Source organism: Mobula hypostoma, chromosome 6, assembly GCF_963921235.1.
Source record: "Mobula hypostoma chromosome 6, sMobHyp1.1, whole genome shotgun sequence".
NCBI classification, from domain to species: domain Eukaryota; kingdom Metazoa; phylum Chordata; class Chondrichthyes; order Myliobatiformes; family Myliobatidae; genus Mobula; species Mobula hypostoma.
The window spans coordinates 28,918,427-28,939,527 of NC_086102.1; the positions used below are offsets into that span (position 1 = coordinate 28,918,427).

At 40.3% G+C, this 21,101-nt stretch overlaps 1 protein-coding gene across 3 annotated transcripts in view; it reads right to left on the reverse strand.

Moving 5' to 3' along the window:
• urb1 (URB1 ribosome biogenesis homolog) overlaps nucleotides 1–21,101 on the reverse strand; it is a 121,435-nt gene that overhangs the window by 13,940 nt on the left and 86,394 nt on the right. For all 3 annotated transcript variants that reach the window (XM_063050486.1, XM_063050487.1, XM_063050485.1), the window contains 3 exons: nucleotides 15,404–15,564; nucleotides 7,444–7,555; nucleotides 2,445–2,551 (listed from right to left, as the gene is read on the reverse strand). In XM_063050486.1, coding sequence (XP_062906556.1) covers nucleotides 2,445–2,551; nucleotides 7,444–7,555; nucleotides 15,404–15,564 — 380 coding nt within the window. The remainder of the gene's footprint in view (nucleotides 1–2,444; nucleotides 2,552–7,443; nucleotides 7,556–15,403; nucleotides 15,565–21,101) is intronic.

Consider the following 21,101-nt stretch of genomic DNA (forward strand, 5'->3'; position numbering starts at 1 on the left):
GGCACCCGTATGGGTGCTAGCTATGCCTGCCTTTTTGTTGCCTTTGTGGAACAATCTATGTTCCAAACCTATTCTGGTATCTGTCCCCGACTTTTCCTTCGCTACATCGACGACTGCATTGGCGCTGCTTCCTGCACGCATGCTGAGCTCGCTGATTTCATTAACTTTGCCTCCAACTTTCACCCTGCCCTCAAGTTTACTTGGTCCATTTCTGACACCTCCCTCCCCTTTCTAGATCTTTCTGTCTCTATCTCTGGAGACAGCTTATCCACTGATGTCTACTATAAGCCTACTGACTCTCACAGCTATCTGGACTATTCTTCTTCTCACCCTGTCTCTTGCAAAAATGCCATCCCCTTCTTGCAATTCCTCCGTCTCCGCCGCATCTGCTCTCAGGATGAGGCTTTTCATTCCAGGATGAAGGAGATGTCCTCCTCTTTCAAAGAAAGGGGCTTCCCTTCCTCCACCATCAACTCTGCTCTCAAACGCATCCCCCCATTTCATGCACATCTGCTCTCACTCCATCCTCCCGCCACCCCACTAGGAATAGGGTTCCCCTTGTCCTCACCTACAACCCCATCAGCCTCCGGGTCCAACATATTATTCTCCGTAATTTCCGCCACCTCCAACGGGATCCCACCACAAAGCACATCTTTCCCCCCCCCCCCCCCCCCGGCTTTCAGCAGGGATCGCTCCCTATGCGACTCCCTTGTCCATTCGTCCCCCTCACCCTTCCCCACTGATCTCCCTCCTGGCACTTATCCTTGTAAGAGGAACAAGTGCTACACATGCCCTTATACTTCCTCCCTTACCACCATTCAGGACCCCAGACAGTCCTTCCAGGTGAGGTGACACTTCACCTGTGAGTCGGCTGGGGTGATATACTGCGTCCGGTGTTCCCGATGTGGCCTTCTATATATTGGCGAGACCCAACGCAGACTGGGAGATCGTTTTGCTGAACACCTACGCTCTGTCTGCCAGAGAAAGCAGGATCTCCCAGTGGCCACACATTTTAATTCCACATCCCATTCCCATTCTGATATGTCTATCCACGGCCTCCTCTACTGTAAAGATGAAGCCACACTCAGGTTGGAGGAACAACACCTTATATTCCATCTGGGTAGCCTCCAACCTGATGGCATGAACATTGACTTCTCAAACTTCCACTAATGCCCCACGTTCCCCTCGTACCCCATCCGTTATTTATTTATATACACACATTCTCTCTCTCTCTCCTTTTCCTCCCTCTGTCCTTCTAACTATACCCCTTGCCCATCCTCTGGGTTTCCCCCCTCCTCCCCCTTTTCCTTCTCCCTGGGCCTCCCGTCCCATGATCCGCTCATATCCCTTTTGCCAATCAACTATCAGCTCTTGGCTCCATCCCTCCCTCTCCTGTCTTCTCCTATCATTTTGGATCTCCCCCTCCCCCTCTCAAATCTCTTACTAACTCTTCCTTCAGTTAGTCCTGACGAAGGGTCTCGGCCTGAAACGTCGACTGTACCTCTTCCTAGAGATGCTGCCTGGCCTGCTGTGTTCACCAGCAATTTTGATGTGTGTTGCTTGACTCTGGATTTATCTTGCTTTAAGCTTTGATTCTTATCTGGCTTAATGTACAGAGGTATTTTGGGATGCAAGTATGTAGCTCCCTGAAAGGGGCACCACAAGTGGATAAGAAGGTGTACAGGATGCTTGCCTTTATGATGGGGATAGTGAGAATAAATGTCAGGATGTTGCAGCTGTGTAAAACATTGGTCAAGCGACACTTGGAGCACTGTGTGCAGTTTTGATTGGAATGATGTGGAGACTAAGGAGAGATTGCAGATGAAGCACACCAGGATTAGAAAATACTATTAAGTAGTTCTCTAGCTTCTCCGTGCAATAAGTAGTTCAACAAACTTGGATTGCTTTCTCTGGAGCTTTGAAGGCCGAGCGGTGACCTGATAGGAGTATATAAAATTCTGAGATGCAGGGACAGGGTAGATGGAATCCTTTTCCCATGGTGGAAATGTCAAGTACTACAGGCACAGGTTTATGCTGGGAGGGGGGTGGGGAAGTATAAAAGTGATTTATGTGGTAAGTTATATAGAGAGTGGCAGATGCTTGGAATGTCAGGGGAAGTGAAGAAAGCAGGATGGTAACAATGTTTAAGAAGCATTTGGAGAGACACATAAACAGACTGGAAATCGAGGGATGTCGAACATGCCTGGCAGATGTGCAGTTTAATTGGCATCATGGTCAGTGGACTCCATGGGTCAAAGGACTTGTTCTTGTGCTGCAACGTTTTGTTTAAAGACATTGAATCTGAAGTCCTCTTGATTTGCATGGCTCATTGTCATACTACTTAATGTACTTGCATTAAAAAAAATTAAAATTGTTTTGAATGCTGGACATTAATCGTCCTGCCATCACCAATAGCTCAGAAAGAAAAAGGAAAATAATTTTACCTCCGCATTAAAGCTGTAGAAAAGCCTGAAAAATCCAGGCACTTTACTTAAGTCCAAATATTGATGCGCCAGAAGGAAATGGTTAATCTTCACATACATGTGCTCCTCTATCGGGAAGTGAGGGAAAACAAATTTATTTTAACAAGGAAAACCACACTGACAATAGAAAAGTTGGCTTCTAAATTTAACAATTATTCTTAGATCAGACCTTTCTTCTTTAATTACAAACGAAGCTAACTTTAATCAATGCAACCCCTTCGTTTTTTTGCAAAGTTGAACTTTGTTCCAGTTTTAAAGACATTCTTTTAACATTAAAATTGTTTTAAATTAGCTTTAATAGAAACATTTTAAAAACCTGATTAACACGTGAATAACAGAGACTCTTTATTAAGTATGCAAAACAACGTTGACTTTTATGTTGAGGGCCAAATCCCATATTAGGAAATGAGTGTAAGAATTTATGATGACAGTAGTACAATATTGCAATTAGGTACCCAACATTTAAATACTTAACTATAGTTAATGAGACATAGATGAAAAACAAGACTAATCAGGCACATTTTATGCTCAAACTGGGAACTACAAACCATGCAGTTAAAGTTAACCATGTGTACTTGTAGAACTGGGTGCAAGATATTAGTCAGAATAACTAACTACAACTATAGATTTATAGTTTAAATGTAGTGCAAATTACATCTTATTCAAATCATTCTTTACTATAGTTCAATATACAATACAAACATTTCTTAAAATTACATTGTTCAGTCTTTTTTTTTAAATTGGCTTAAAAACTGTTAAACAAAGGACTCAAAATAAATTTGCATTTCAGGACTTCCAAGATATTGGAAATGGAACAAAGAAATCATTTTTGTATTATTTATCATCACAGCAGTATGCAGTAGGACAGTATTTTTGACGTTATTTATAACTCCTACTATGATCTGTTGCACCGCTACCTGAGGCCACAAACCTTGGAATAGTTTGCTGTGTACTCCACCAAAACATACTGCAGTTAAACAAGAGATTTATGTAAGTTGAAAGAACTGAAAATTTATTCCAAATTTTCAATTTAAATGGGTATTAAACTGGCTAGATCAGAATGTGATGGCCTGAATATGGTTACGTTTGAAGTTGCAAGATGACTGAATTGGAAACAAACTAATTAAAATAAAATCTGGTAAGATATATCAAATATAATATATACACAAATAACTGGATGCAACTGATAATATAACCACAATTTTACTGTTAATCTAGAAATGTACTTTGATGGAATGCTACCAGATAAGAGACTTCAGTTATATGGAGAGATCAGAAGATGAGGTTGTTCATTTCAGTGTAAGGGAAGGTTATAGATGTTTTAATAGTAGGTTTAGCAGGATGTGATTTTTTTTTTAATTGGCAAATGCTTATTTCACCTTGCATTCAGAGACCAACTGAAAAAAAAACAATTGTTAACAGTAGGCAATCCAACATGATCAAATTTATTTGTTCAGTTTTATTTGAATGTAATATATTTATTTAAAACAAGTAAAATTTATATTATTAATTTTCACACATTTACTTTTTATATTTTGACATACAATTATATAAAGCTTTTAACAGTATTTGGATCATTGCTAAACTGTCTGCCACCCAAGCCCCCAATTTTGGACAATTACGTAACGATTTCACGCATTGGAATTATTTAACGTCAAGAGAACCAAACTTTGCCAATTCTGAATGCAAATGATAAAACATTTGAGTTATTTCATTAGGATGCACAGGCAGAACCTGTTTCATAGTAGGAGAATCAGTAATCAGAAAAGACGGATTTAAGATATCTGCTAAAAGATAGCACATACCTTAAATCTCAGCAGAATGTTATAATTTGGAATCCATATTTTGAAAGAGTGAAAACAGATTTTAAAGTAATTTTCAAAAAGTGAATTGAATAAATAGCTTTATTTATAGGGAAATGGTGGCGCTAGAGACATTAAATTAGATGTTTTTCATATGACTAACACATGCACAATTGGCTGCATGGTCTCCTTTCTTCTCTATCATTCTATTAGGTTAGCAAACTCTTTAAACCTATATTAATTTCATGGAACTAAATAATATATTTTGGCAATTAGAAGATTCAACCAATCCAAATTTCAAATACTCAGCATTCGTACTAAAAGCAACAAATGAAAGAGAATAGTTTTAACATTGGTGAATGGAAGATGCAGCACAGAGACAGATGAAAATACCTCAATGAAGCATTTTGATATTCCAATCCTAATGAAATAATTGAAAAAGTTTTTTGCAGAATGCGATCAATATACAGTGGCATGCAGAAGTTTGGGCACTCTGGTCAAAATTTCTGTTACTGTGAATAGTGAGTAGAAGATGAACTGATCTCCAAAAGTCATAAAGTTAAAGATGAAACACTCTTTTCACCTTTTTAAGCAAGATTAGTGTATTATTTTTGTTTTGTACAATTTTACAGTGAAAAAAAGGAAAGGAGCACCATGCAAAAGTTTGGTACCCCAAGCTCTCAGATAACTTTTACCAAGGTCTCAGACCTTAATTAGGGCTATGGCTTGTTCACAGTCATCGTTAGGAAAGGCCAGGTGATGCAAATTTCAAAGCTTTATAAATACCCTGACTCCTCAAACCTTGTCCCAACAATCAGCAGTCATGGGCTCCTCTAAGCAGCTGCCAAGCATTCTGAAAATTAAAATAAATGTGCCCGCAAAGCAGGAGAAGGCTATAAGAAGATAGCAAAGTGTTTTCAGGTAGCCCTTTCCTCAGTTCGTAATGTAATTAAGAAATGGCAGTTAACAGGAATGGTGGACCAAGAACACTTTCCAAGAGAACTGTTCGTAGGATTGCTAGAAAGGCAAATCAAAACCCCCGTTTGACTGCAAAAGACCTTCAGGAAGATTTAGCAGACTCTGGAGTGGTGGGGTACTGTTCTACTGTGCAGCGACACCTGCACAAATATGTCCTTCATGGAAGAGTCATCAGAAGAAAACCTTTCCTGCGTCCTCACCACAAAATTCAGCATCAGAAGTTTGCAAAGGAACATCTAAACAAGCCTGATGCATTTTGGAAACAAGTCCTGTGGACTGATGAAGTTAAAATAGAACTTCTTGGCCGCAATAAGCAAAGATATGTTTGGAGGAAAAAAGGGTGCAGAATTTCATGAAAAGAACACCTCTCCAACTGTTAAGCACGGGGGTGGATTGATCATGCTTTGGGCTTGTGTTGCAGCCAGTGGCACGGGGAACATTTCACTGGTAGAGGGAAGAATGAATTCAATTAAATACCAGCAAATTCTGGAAGCAAACATCACACCGTCTGTAAAAAAAACTAAAGATGAAAAGAGGATGGCTTCTACAACAGGATAATGATCCTAAACACACCTCAAAATCCACAGTGGACTACCTAAAGAGGTGCAAGCTGTAGGTTATGCCATGGCCCTCACAGTCCCCCGACCTAAAGATCATCGAAAGTCTGTGGATAGACCTCAAAAGAGTAGTGCATGCAAGACGGCCCAAGAATCTCACAGAACTAGAAGCCTTTTGCAAGGAAGAATGGGCGAAAATCCCCCAAACAAGAATTGAAAGACTCTCAGCTGGCTACAGAAAGCGTTTACAAGGTGTGATACTTGCCAAAGGGGGTGTTACTAAGTACTGACTATGCAGGGTGCCCAAACTTTTGCTTCGGGCCCTTCTCCTTTTTTGTTATTTTGAAACTGTAAAAGATGGAAATAAAAAAGTAATCTTGCTTAAAATATTAAAGAAATGTGTCATCTTTAACTTTATGCCTTTTGGAAATCAGTTAATCTTTTACTCACTTAGCTAGTCACAGTAACAGGAATTTTGACCGGGGTGCCCAAACATTTGCATGCCACTGTAGTTTGAATAGTATAGATCTGGGATTCTAAATATAAAATTTCTTAAACAACAGGAATTCTGCAGATGCTGGAAATTCAAGCAACACACATCAAAGTTGCTGGTGAACGCAGCAGGCCAGGCAGCATCTATAGGAAGAGGCGCAGTCGACGTTTCAGGCCGAGACCCTTCGTCCTGACTGCGCCTCTTCCTATAGATGCTGCCTGGCCTGCTGCGTACACCAGCAACTTTGATGTGTGTTTCATAAAATTTCTTATTTACTTTTCATTACTTTCAGGGCCACACACAATATGAGATTAAAACAGAACCTCGTGACAGAAGTTATATATCTGTTAAACCAGCAGAATTGAAGGCTTTGCTTCATCAGATCCTCAGTTTCTATCCACTTAAGATTTTGCACAGATGGCAATGGAACAATTAACATTAACAATGATGCTATATGACATATGTTGAGTGTACCAATTTATCTAAAGGAATCCTCTTATATATTGCTGAATTTGAACACTTCCATTCTGAATACAATACTTTTATCAGCTATTAAAAAGATTTTCTTTCAAGAGTGGATCTTGTTTTAATGCAACCTAAAGCATTTGTGCAAAAATCCCAATTACTTGCAAATAATACAGGAATCCTTTCAGCAATTTCCATCTTGTCTCTGAGCTCCCAGTGGCATTTTACAAGGCTGCAAAGATTGATGCTAATCTTTGGGAGAGGAGGGAGAGGGGTGGGAGTTTCTGAGTTTTGACAGCAAGAGTATGTTGGTTTATAAATTCCTGGGAAATCCACCAAAGGGTCAGGAAATTCAAGAAGGTCACAAACAGTACTCTTCCACTGAATTTAATGGGCATCCTGATGGTGTTTGACCTCTTACATTACTCTGACCTGCTTTTCAATATGCAGAGGCTGAGATCGGAGACAAATGCAGAACAACTCAATGAGATCTTCCACAACATCAACTACCTAAAATGGCATCTGAAAATCCTCCCTAACCCAAGTAGAAAATATTTTAATTTTGTCTCAACATTTATCAGTCTCATTTCATTTTCTGCCTTGGAGTGTTATAATATCACAGACCTTTTAAAAAAAAGCAGAAAATTAACACTATTTTCACTAACCTGGTTTCAGCATCAGTTGAGCAACTTGAGCAATATAAAATGCCAAGCAAAAGGTTAACCTGGCATTAGGTTCTCGGATCCCATTTTTCACAACATCCAACAAATACATCAGCTAGACAATAGGGAGAAAAGAGAAATTATTCATCATTACAAAATTCTCAGGACATTATTCGAGTTTTGTACATTCAACTTTGGTTGAATGCAAGACCGTGAGCCCGATAACACAAATGGAAAGAAAATACTGAGCAAGAAAAATGCAAGCAGGGAGTCATGACTAGTGATCAGTTTAACCCATTTTAGTCATCGCAATGGAACACAGTTGCGATCTAGTAAAAAAAGGTCAATACTAGAGAAAAAAAAACGAGACAGCATTATCACTTTATAAACCGTTGGTGAGACCAGTCAGGGAGATCAAGCCATAGAGCACTACAGCATTGAATTAGGTTCTTTGGCCCATTAAGTCCATGCATACTTGTTTTTCTGGATAATCCCATCTACTTGCACTCAGACCATAACCCTCAATACCCCACTCATTCATATCCAAACTTTTCCCAAATGCAGTGCAGAATGTGCAAGTCCTCTCTGCCACCTCTTCCAGCTATGCTTCTCAAGTGGTGTGTTCCCAGAACAATGGAAAATAGCATCAGTAACACCAGTACACAAGCAGGATTCCAGAGCTGATCCTACAAATTACCACCCCATATCCTTACTCAATGTCATCAGCAAAGTAATGGAAGCAGTAGTCTACAAACAAGCTCAGAACTACCTACTCCGTAACAACTTAATTTCAAGTAGGCAGTATGGATTTAGACCTGATCACAGTACAGCCGATCTCCTCACCACCTTATCTCAAATGTGGAACACCTTCTTAGACAAAGGTGGAGAAGTGTGTGTCATAGCCCTGGATATCAAAGGAGCATTTGACAAGGTCTGGCATAATGGACTCTGTGTTAAGCTGAGATCCAAAGGAATAACTGGAAAGCTGCTTAGGTGGCTGCAGAGCTACCTTCATGGACAGACCATCAAAGTTGTTATCTCCGGTCAGGTTTCTGATTCTTCAACCATCAATGCATCTGTACCACAGGGTTCAATACTTGGGCCACTTCTGTTTTCCATCTTTATTGATGACTTGGTTGATGCATGCAGTAATGAGCTATAGCTGTACGCTGATGACTCCACACTATTTGCCCCCATTAGAGCAGGAGAGAGTAATACAGTGGCAGCAGGCCTGAATAGGGATTTTGACAGGATGAAAGCCTGGGCAGACGACTGAAATGTCACCTTTGAGCCTACTAAGTGCAAGGCGATGGTGATGTCCTGGAAGAAGCATCCATCTGACCCCGACCTGTATTTTGGGAACTGCAAGCTGGAGTTAAAGAAGGAGCTAGTAATCCTTGGTGTTAATATTGACAGCAAGTTGGCGTGGGATAAACATCTTTCCACTATTTCAAACAAGGCTGGACAAAGGCTTGGAGCACTGTGGAAACTAGCATCTAAACTAGACAAAGAGGACAGAGCCACGGTTTACAAAGCCCAGGTACGAAGTATCATGGAGTATGCCTACTTATTATGGATGAATGCCTCACAGACTGTCCTCAGCCAGCTTGATTTCATTCGAAGAAAGGCTCTCAGGATTATAGGTGTAGATGAAGCCACAGCCCGTGAGAAGCTAGCCATCAGTAGCTTACACCACAGACGACAACTACTGTGCTATACAAAATGCACACCAGCCACAGCCCTGCAGACCTTCACGCCATGCTGCCTTCATCTTATGAGAGACGGCGCACCACACCATCAAGTTTATCTATGCCTGCTCATGCTGTTTCTATGCCAGATGCAAGAACCTACACACTGGATAGAAGCTTCCTTCACTGTGCTATCAGAATTTGGAACAGCCTTTCAGATGCTGTAGTTGGAAACATCTGTGATGATGGGGTCCAAGCCTTCAAGAGTCCAGTACACAAACACCTATCATCTCTGGGAGGGAAGTCACATGCTTTTACATAAGCTATCATGAAGGGGACCAAGATGGCAATGCTTGGTTGTTGGTAGGTAGGGTTAATACCTGACTTTCAAGACCACTTGTGAGTTATGTTCCGGCTGGACTTAGTCCTTAAACTGCTGGAGAACGGTGCAGAAAGAACAGGTGCTATTTTCTCCTGGTAGGGATTAGTTTTTAGCTCCAAGTGCTCCTGCCACGTTTTGTCACCCTGCAACCTTATCCTTCAATCTCTCTGAATTATGGAAGACAGCATGTGTATAAATGTCTCTCTCTAGCAGACTTCATCATGACTCCAGTATTTCAACTATTTTTTAATGTTTCTTAATTGTACTTATGTTTTTTTGTGTTGTCACTGAGCAGCAGTGAACCATCTGATTGGCCTATCAGAGTTCTCTTTGGGAACTAGTTGACTTGATCAGCATTTCTGATCTGTCTATTGTTCACGATTGCACTTAATTAAAAAAAAACATCCACCACCTCCACTTGCAGCTCACTCCACACTTTCATCATCCTCTGATCGAAAAAGTTCCCCTCAGGTTTCCCTTACAGTATATCAAGGAGATTAAACTACTTGGTTCCTTAAAGTTGTTAAAGCTATTGGTGATAATGGGGACAAGCTCCAACTACCTATTAAATGTTCCCAATAGCGTGCGCCTCATAAAGCCTCTGACAACCAAGTCCAGCTCCTGACCTTCACGTCTGGCTTAGCTACTAAGTCCGATGGAACCATTTCTACTAACAGGAGAAAGGGCAAAGGCGGGTTACTGGTGCCTTAAAACCAGTTGCTTCAGGCAGATGATGCTTATTTGGCAACTCATGTAGAAGAAGGAAAACGCTAATCTCAAATCTCTGCTACCCACTCATAGGGAAGGCTTCGGGAGTATACCCAGAGGGAAAAATCTGGAGCTAGAGTCCGTAAGGCAGACTTATATTGACTTCAATGCTGACTGGCAACTTCTATGATGCTGCTGGTACCAAACTGTGTTGATCTCTGCTGTTCTCCTTTGAGATCAGATGCGTGGAGAGGGGGAGCTTGCTACACGGGCAACAGCTTGTTCTCTATATTGTACTGCCTATGCTTGCGTATCTAGACAGCTCGGATGCAATATCTATGGTCAACTCTGACCGACAGAGGCCCTCATCTCAAACTACTGAGAAGTTTTGGATGAAAATAATAAGTTTGAAAAATTGGGAGATGGGTGCATTCCATTGGTATGAACAATTATGCAAACTGGCATATTCTCACTGGAAAAGAACTTTGAAAGTAATATGATTACTTGCTTTTAGGACTCTGAAATGGATAGGTAATGTAAAAATGACAAGCTACTTCACTTTGTTCACAGCAAAAGAATCAGTGATCCAGCTTTTATACCTACAAGGGCAAATTCAAAACTAGATTAGGGACGGATTATTTCAATGAACAAATAATCAACCTATTGAACTGACTCCACAGGAAGATTGTGGAAGCAACTACCATTAATTCATTCAAAAGGAAATTAGGCAGTTTTGTTTCAGAGAACAGGAAAACAGTAGTGGAAACATTTTTGGTTGCATATAAATATTTGGGAGGAACTAATTAATATTTTCTTCCAGCTTCATTTCGGCCATAAATGACTTAAATGAGATTAATCTTTTAAGTCAACAACACCATTGTTGCTGAAGGGCGAAGTGGATAACAGACAGCAAACAGGTTGGACCATGACCTTTTCTCCCCAATTAAGCATTCTAACATTTCTGTCTTTCAAAACTAGTTTCATACTTTACCTCTGCCTGCAATAAGGTTGTGGAATAAATTTAGAGACCCCTAGTTAAACCTCAAAATAACATACTGGAAAAAGGATCTAAATCAGACTAAAAATGATAATATCAACATGAAGGCAAATAATATTACTTTACAGTGCAAGATCCCAAGGTATTAACAGTAACAGTCAGATTTGTGCTATGAATTGAATATGTTTTCAGCTAGAGTTGAATATTGGAAAATAAATAGAGTTTATAACTTCGGAGTAGTATCACTGGTTAACCACTGTGATGGGGTGTTTTGCCATGGCGATAATGATGCACCGTGCCAGAGAGTGTTAAACCTTTCTGCTCTTTCCAGGGAGGATTGCAAGGTAGTCATACAAAAGACAGTGTCAAATATACACTCAGTAGCCATCTTATTAGGTACAGGAGTGGAACCCACTGGGTATTCTGCTGCTGTAGCCCATCTACTTTAAGCTTTGATATGTTGAAGCTTTTCGGTATCATGTGATTATTTGAGTTACTGTCTACTTTCTGTCAGCTTGAACTACTCTGACATCTCTCATTACAAAGGTGTTCCCCCCCCGCCCCCCACATAACTGAAGATCATTGGTTGTTTTTTGCTTTTTTGCACCATTCTCTGTAAACTCTTGTGTGTGAAAATCCCAAATGATGATGCTAGGAGCATTAGAAGAAAGGTGGATGAGCTTAAAGCATGGATTGATACCTGGAAGGATGATGCGGTAGCTATTAGTGAAACATGGTTGCAGGAGGGGTGTGACTGGCAACTAAATATTCCTGGATTTCGTTGCTTCAGCTATAATAGAATCGGAGGGACAAGAGGGGGAGGTGTTGCATTGCTTGTCAGCGAAAATATTACAGCAGTGCTGTGGAAGGATAGGTTAGACGGCTCCCCTAGGGAGGCTATTTGGGTGGAATTGAGGAATGGGAAAGGTGTAGTAACACTTATAGGGGTGTATTATAGACCACCTAATGGGGAGCAAGCAGTGGAGGAGCAAACTTGTAAGGAGATAGCAGATATTTGTAGTAAGCACAAGGTTGTGGTTGTGGGAGATTTTAATTTTCCACATATAGACTGGGAAGCCCATACTTTAAAAGGGCTGGATGGTTTGGAGTTTGTAAAATGTGTGCAGGATAGTTTTTTGCAGCAATACATAGAGGTACTAACTAGAGAAGGGGCAGTGTTGGATTTCCTGTTAGGGAATGAGATAAGTCAGGTGACGGAGGTATATGTTGGGGAGCACTTTGGGTCCAGTGATCACAATGCCATTAGTTTCAATATAATCATGGAGAAGGATAGGACTGGACCCAGGGTTGAGATTTTTGATTGGAGAAAAACTAACTTTGAGGAGATGCGAAAAGATTTAGCAGGAGTGGATTGGGACAATTTGTTTTATGGAAGGATGTAATAGAGAAATGGAGGTCACTTTGAGGGTACAGAATCTTATGTTCCTGTTAGGTTGAAAGGAAAGGTTAAAAGTTTGAGAGAGCCATGGTATTCAAGGGATATTGGAAACTTGGTTCGGAAAAAGAGAGGGATCTACAATAAATTTAGGCAGCATGGACTAAATGAGGTGCTCGAGGAATATAAAGAATGTAAAAAGAATCTAAAGAAAGAAACTAGAAAAGCTAAAAGAAGATACGAGGTTGATTTGGCAAGTAGGGTGAAAATAAATCCAAAGGGTTTCTACAGTTATATTAATAGCAAAAGGATAGTGAGGGATAAAATTGGTCCCTCAGAGAATCAGAGTGGACAGCTATGTGTGGAACCAAAAGAGATGGGTGAGATTTTGAACAATTTATTTTCTTCGCTAATCACTAAGGAGAAGGATATTGAATTGTGTAAGGTAAGGGAAACAGGTAGGGAAGTTATAGAAACTACGATGATTAAAGAAGAGGAAGTACTGGCACTTTTAAGGGATATGAAAGTGGGTAAGTCTCCAGGTTCTGACAGGATATTCCCTAGGACCTTGAGGGAAGTTAGTGTGGAAATAGCAGGGGCTCTGACAGAAATATTTCAAATATCATTAGAAAAGGGGATGGTGCTGGAGGATTGGTGTATTGCTCAAGTTGTTCCATTGTTTAAAAAGGGTTCTAAGAGTAAACCTAGTAATTAGTGAGTAAGTAGTAAGTAGTGAGTTTGATGTCAGTGGTGGGTAAATTGATGGGAAGTATTCTTAGAGATGGTATATATAATTATCTGGATAGACAGGGTCTGATTAGGAACAGTCAACATGGACTTGTGCGTGGAAGATCATGTTTGACAAATCTTATTGAATTTTTTGAAGAGGTTTCTAGGAAAGTTGACGAGGGTAAAGCGGTGGATGTTGTCTATATGGACTTCAGTAAGGCCTTTGACAAGGTTCCACACGGAAGGTTAGTTAGGAAGGTTCAATCGTTAGGTATTAATATTGAAGTTGTAAAATGGATTCAGCAGTGGCTGGATGGGAGACGCCAGAGAGTAGTGGTGGATAACTGTCAGATTGGAGGCTGGTGACAAATGGTGTGCCTCAGGGATCTGTACTGGGTCCAATGTTGGTTGTCTCATATTTTAATGATCTGGATGATAGGGTGGTAAATTGGATTAGTAAGTACGCAGATGATACTAAGATAGGTGGCGTTGTGGATAATGAAGTAGGTTTTCAAAGCTTGCAGAGAGAATTAGGCAAGTTGGAAGAGTGGGCTGAAAGATGGCAGACGGAGTTTAATGCTGATAAATGTAAGGTGCTACATTTTGGTAGGACTAATCAAAATAGGACATACCTGGTAAATGGTAGGGCATTGAAGAATGCAGTAGAACAGAGGGATCTAGGAATAATGGTGCATAGTTCCCTGAAAGTGGAATCTCATGTGGATAGGGTGGTGAAGAAAGCTTTTGGTATGCTGGCCTTTATAAATCAAGGCATTGAGTATAGGAATTGGGACGTAATGTTGAAATTGTATAAGGTATTGGTGAGGCCGAATTTGGAGTATTGTGTACAGTTCTGGTCACCAAATAATAGGAAAAATGTCAACAAAATAGAGAGAGTACAGAGATTTACTAGAATGTTACCTGGGTTTCAGCACCCAAGTTACAGAGAAAGTTTGAACAAGTTGGGTCTTTATTCTTTGGAGCATAGAAGGTTGAGGGGGGACTTAATACAGGTGTTTAAAATTATGACGGGGATAGGTAAAGTTGACGTGGATAGGCTTTTTCCTTTGAGAGTAAGGGAGATTCAAATAAGAGGACATGAGTTGAGATTTAGGGGGCAAAAGTTTAGGGGTAACATGAGGGAGAACTTCTTTACTCAGAGAGTGGTAGCTGTGTGGAATGAGCTTCCAGCAGAAGTGGTAGAGGCAGGTTTGATATTGTCATTTAAAGTAAAATTGGATAGCTATATGGACAGGAAAGGAATGGAGGGTTATGGACTGAGTGCAGGTCGGTGGAACTAGGTGAGAGTAAGAGTTCAGCATGGACTAGAAGGGCAGAGATGGCCTGTTTCCTGCTGTAATTGTTATATGGTTATATGATCAGTTTCTGGGATATTCAATCCACCTCATCTGGCACCAACAATCATTCAACAGTTAAAGTCTCATAGATCACATTTCTTCTCAATTCTGATGTTTGGTCTGAACAACAACTGAACCTCTTGACCAAGTCTGCAGCCTTTTATTCATTGAGTTGCTGATACATGATTGGCTGATTAGATATTTCAATTAACAAGCAGGTACACAGGTGTACTTAATAAAGTGGCCACTGAGTGTATTTTTGACTGACAATTGGCTGTAGTCCAATTAAAAGACTATTTCAGAAGCAGGCACATGACAAACAGCTATAATTCTCCAAATTTTTTATCTGTTGATTGCAATTTTGCACAAACAGGCAAAAATTTCTCATTTTTATTAGAGACCTTTGAAGTGAGATTTTAAAATGTCATTTAACAGTTTTTCTTTTTTTGCTCAAAAATAATTTTGCACATTATTTGCAGAAAGTGTCTAAATTAGTTCCTATTGGGACTTCTTAAAATCTAGAACAAGCATTCCGTTTTAAAAATTAAGTATTGAAGTGAACAAGCAGTTTACTCCTGAACTTTGAAGAAAAGATTGATTACTGCTTGAAAATATAAATCTAGACCAATTCAATGGACTGAATGTACATGTCTGGGGATATTCCACATACTAGTAAAGATTCGTTGCAGATTGCATTCCACTTACTTGCCGCCTCCCCTTAAAACGAACAGCCTCGATTTGCGTGCGGTAATTGCTCAGGATGTGATAAGCAGCAGCTCTAATTTTAGGATCATAACTGCTAAGAGATGCCACAGTTATTCCAAAAGCATTAACGTCCACGAACATGTAGCAGTTGACCACACTCTCTACAAAAATAAACAAAGATTTTAATTTAGCTGACATCAAAGATGATGAAATATTCTATAGGGCCTCATAAACAAAGAATTATGTAGAATTATGAAGAATTATCTAGGCACACTTTGCAATCATGTGCACAAAATGTCTACCAAATTAATGACCAACTACTAGATTTTGAATGGAGAAGAATGCTGGTAGTGCTGATGATAAAAACAAAGGACAAGCTAACCATCTGTCAAATTTGATAATGACCTCATAATCATAGGTCTTTTGATTATTTGCTGTAAAGAACTCAGTTCAGACATTGCATAATTCATTAGTCCTAAAATATCACAAAAACATTTGACTATATAATCATTTTTCAAATAGACACTTTCATTTAAAAAGACAAGGCTGCTTCTGAGTTAGAGTAGAGAAAATTGACAATTGACTTTTTCCTTGCATGTGACTTTTCCTTGAACTAATCTTGATTTCACACTGTGCAGTGAACTGTGTATTGGTGACATTGTGTCACTGAGTAGCATGACATTAGTGGATGCCTGGGATTTCTAGAAATAACCAGATCTCTCTTCACTGAACTTTTGGTTGCTTGATTTCATGACCAGAATAGAGCAAATAAAGCAAAAGATGGGTTAAAACAATGGATTCATCTCATCAGACTGGATTGTTTGGGACTTTGGGTGGTGGGAAGAAAAGAAATAAATGGACAGGTGGTGAATTCTGTGACAGAATAGAATCTTCTCAATGCAATGCTATAAATAGTTCCTAATGCTCACACAAAGCACAGTAGAAGGAGGGACCAAAGAGCTATATTAGAATCATAGATTCATACAGCACAGTAACTGCTTAGTGTGTTTTGAAGGGATGTTAAAGCATTCTGTAAAGATCTTGTTCCAAAGAATGGAACACATTTACATTTTGGCATCCAGTATCAGGATTAGTGTACCACAAATACAGAGCAAATAATTTTCACTGATTCTGTTTTAACAACTTTCATTAATATGACCGAAATCAAACTGACTTTGGCCCAACACACCTACGTTGAGTCTCACTCTTTTTACATCAATTCAGACTGTTAGAAAGCGCAAATTCCACACAGACAACGCTGTAAGTTAGGATTGAACCTGGGTCACTGGAGCTGGGACGTAACATTGTTACCACCTGCTCAACCTGCCTATCCCCAAGTTATGGCTGCTCTAATTATGTTGCACATTGTCTATCAACCAGTAATTGTTATTCTGAGATGTACTGAGCCCATTTCTATGAATTTAAGTGTTTCCAAAGGACTAAACTCTTCTTTTTGGGTGCGTGTGATCATGCAACAATTTCAAAATAATAATTTTAGATATCATTTGTGCTACACCTGCTAAAATACACATTAGTTGCCCAAGTGCATCAGGTAGTCATTGGCAGTTTTTAAAAAATTCTTTAAGGAATGATGGAAAAGTGATTGGTCTCTGCTAAGCTCACACACAAACTTAAATATAAAGATTACAAGCAGTTCAACAATTTAAAACAGTATCAAACATCTGCAAACTATAAATATCTGGTAGTAATAAGAAACAAATAAAGAGCCACATGAAAAGCATTTTAAAAGTGGCATTACCATGCTAAATGTACACTGTAGGTGAATTGATTCTTGATTCCCATCTTTTCCTCATCTTAAAAGCAAAATTTAGGACTGTAATGGAATGTCTTCCGCTTAGCTAGAAGACTACATTTCTAACAACACTGAAGAAGCTTGTCCACATCCAGAACAAAGCAGCCCGCCCGCCTTTATCCTAATCACTGGTGTACTGCTATTAGCAAGACCTACATGATGTAACATTTCTCGAGGCTTCTATAATGACATTTCTTAATAGTAAACAATGCGAATGAGAGAAGAATTTGATGAGTTAGTTGATTTCACCTTTTTTGCTTAATATTATTTTACTGTCAGATTTTCTTAAGCTTTAGTGTCTTGCTTTAAGCAAGTTACTTGAGCAAGCAGGAAAAAAAAGTGGTAAGCAGGTAGCCTTCCAATCTTCCAGATAATTAGGTGACAAACTGGAAGAGATTTACTGTAGTTACTGCCAGCTGACGCAGAATTTGTGGAACCTGGAAATATGTTTGGGTTCTGCTAATGCACAGCTTTCTTTAGCACAATATGAAGAGTCTGTTCAGTTCAGTGTCTGCAGGAAGTAGACTCGGATGAGTAAGGGCTTATGGTGAGGTAAGGACAGGAAGAAATTACTGCAATATTTAAAAATACCTCATTTATTTTTGGTTAATCTGATATAATCTTGCTAATGAGTGTAGTTTTTGTTTTCCATCTTAAAGATGCTCACTTCCAATTATAATTTATTGAAGATTCTGACTAAATCTGGTTTCAGTAAGCAGATGAAAATTTAGTAGGTGCAATCTGTGGGAGGTGACTGAAAGCCCTGAGATCCACAGTGAACACACACAAAAAAAGAAAACTGAAGGCTCTTTAATTAAAAGCAAATGGATACAGCAATTGTAACTGGATTGACAGATTATTGGGAGGCACTAGAGATAAACAGACATGATTTAATAGCCATTCTGGAGATATGGCTGTAAAGGTACCAAGAGTCATAGCTACACAGCACAGAAACAGGCCCTTCAGCCCAACTGGTTCATACTGATTAAGATGCCCCATCCAAGCTAGCCCCATTTGTCAGCATTTGACCCTCAACCTTCTAAAACTTTCCAATCCATGTACTTGTCAAACTGTCCTTTAAAGGTTGTTTTTGCCTGCCTCAATCATTTGCTCTGGTAGCTCACTCCACATAGATACCACCCTTTTGTGTAAAATAGTTGACACCCATGTTCCTTTTAAATCTTTTTCTCACCTTAAACCTGTGCCCTGTAGTTCCCTAACTCTGGGAAAAAGACCAAGTGTGTTCACCTCAACAAGATACCTCTCAGTCTAAGTCTATTCCTATAAAGTTTTAGCCTGTCCAACATCTCCCTATAACTCACTCCCTTAAGATGTGACAGTAGCTTTGTAAATCTTACAAAGTGGGCCAGAAGGACCTGTTACTGTGCTGTATCTTTAAAAAAATAAAATGTGGAACCCTATCAAAGGCCTTACTGAAGTCCATATAAACCACTTCTACTGCCCTGCTCTCAACTGTCTTGGTCATTGCATCAAGAAACTCAATCAAGTCTGTCAGGCGTGATCTCCCATGCACAAAGCCATGTGAACTACCCCCAATCAACCCAGCTTTCCATTTTCTTGCATTCTGTACTTTGAAGATGAAAAGTGATAGGCAAAACAGGACAGGAGAGTTAGCCATCATAAAAAAAAAGTTAGAAAGGGTATTATTTCCAGAAATCAACAAGTAGGATTGGTTTGAGTGTTGCTGAGTTATAGAGAGAGCAGTACAAAATATTACTTAGGAGAATCAATGGCGCCAAACGGCAACTCCTTTGCTTGCATCTTTGGAAACAGCTCTATTTCCATCTTTAATATCTCTATTTTTCCCTTTCAGGCTTCTTTTGGAGACCCTGACCCGGAGTTACATGCTGTCTACAGTTCTTTGTGGGAATGGGATCCACCCTTGGGGTTTCATGACAGTCTGTTATTTGGCATGCCAAGGGCGCGGCCTAAGAGCTTCGCTCACCTTCGGAGATCTGAGATTTCATGGCTCTGGAGACAAAGGGGAGTGGGGTGGAAATCTGAGTTCAGTGTCTGGGCAGGAGATTGGTGTGTCGTGACAGATGGAAGATCTAAGGCTGTCTGCCCAGAGACCCGAGATCTTTGGGCACCGAGCTCGGAAAAAGCGATGCAGTGGACTTTTAACATTGTAAACCAGTGAGTTGTTTGTTATATCTCACCCCTTGCTATGAAACGGAGACACCTCTTTCTCCCTTATTGGGGGGGGGAGGGAGAGAGAGGAGAGAGGGGAGAGGGGAGAGGGGAGAGGGGAGAGGGGGAGAGGGAGGGGAGAGGGAGAGGGAGAGGGAGAGGGAGAGGGGAGAGGGGAGAGGGGAGAGGGGGGAGAGGGGAGAGGGGAGAGGGGAGAGGGGAGGGGAGAGGGGAGAGGGGAGAGGGGAGAGGGGAGAGGGGGAGAGGGGAGAGGGGAGAGGGGAGAGGGAGAGAGGGGAGAGGGAGAGGGGAGGGGAGAGGGGAGAGAGGGGAGAGGGGAGGGGAGGGGAGAGGGGGGAGGGGAGGGGAGAGGGAGAGGGGAGGGGAGAGGGAGAGGGGAGAGGGGAGAGGGGAGAGGGGAGAGGGGAGAGGGGAGAGGGGAGAGGGGAGAGGGGAGAGGGGAGAGGGGAGAGGGGAGAGGGGAGAGGGGAGAGGGGAGAGGGAGAGGGGAGAGGAGGGGAGGAGGAGAAGAGAGCGCGTGCGCACCAGCCTGTGGTATGTCAAAAACCGGGTGAACGAGTAGTCTTTGGAGTACTACAAGTCTGTGTCTTTGCTTTTACTTTGCTCACGCTTGAGTACTCGGTGGTGGGTGCCGATGTGTGTTTTTGCCAGTGGGGGCGGGGAGGGGAGGGGGGATTGTTGCTTGCTGCTGCTTGTGCGTGGAGCTGGTGGGGGACTTTGGGGTTCTAACATTTAACTGTCATTCATCCTTTGGGGGCACTCCTCTGTTTTTCATGGATGATTGTGAAGAAAAAGCATTTCAGGATGTATATTGTATATATTTCTCCGACATTAAATGCATCTTTGAAACCTCGAATATTGGTAGGAATTGCTGTAGGCCCCCAAATAGTGAATGTGTAGTGCAATGTATATATCAGGAAAGCAGATGTAGATGTAACAAGGATAATACTATGATCACAGAGAAGTTAAATACATATAAATTCTATAAATCAAATTAGCAGTAACAACGTGAAGGACAAATTCAAGAAGTTTTTGAGATGGTCTTCCAATTCTTATTTTGTGATGCAATCAACTATAAAATAGGCTATTTTAAGTATTACACATTGATTAATAATCTCTCATTAACACACCTTAAAAAATGACTATTCAATGATAAGAGTTTTATATAGTGATTGAAAGGGATTTGGTTCAATGTAAAAACAGTTGTAAATCTAAATAAAACTAACAAAGGGATAAGAAACAATTGGCTTTGATGCAGTATATTTAAATGATTAATAGTTTACAATAAATACTTATCATTTTACTGCACAATAACCCAGCAGGTCTAGCTGTGAAGTTAAAGAGTGTATTCGGTAAAATGAAAGGTTTACAATATTATCTATAATATTGTCAAAAAGAACTGTAAGCCTAAGGTGTTTGGGGGGGGGGGGAGGTGGGGAAGAAATCAAAATTCAGCAAGAGGACCAAAATATTGAAAAAGTAAGATAGAATATAAAAATAATCCAGTCCACGACACTTACATTTGCAATTTTGGTAATTTTATGTGACTCCCTGTTGGACTTAATGTTATTCTTATTCTGCTTGCCTTGGTTAATTTGCTCTCTCATTTGTATTTTCATTACCAAGCAGGATGGTAGCAACAGCTGTAGATCATGCATTCGATCTTTAAATATTTTGATTAAGGCACTGTTATGGTGTTATGCCTTTTAATGA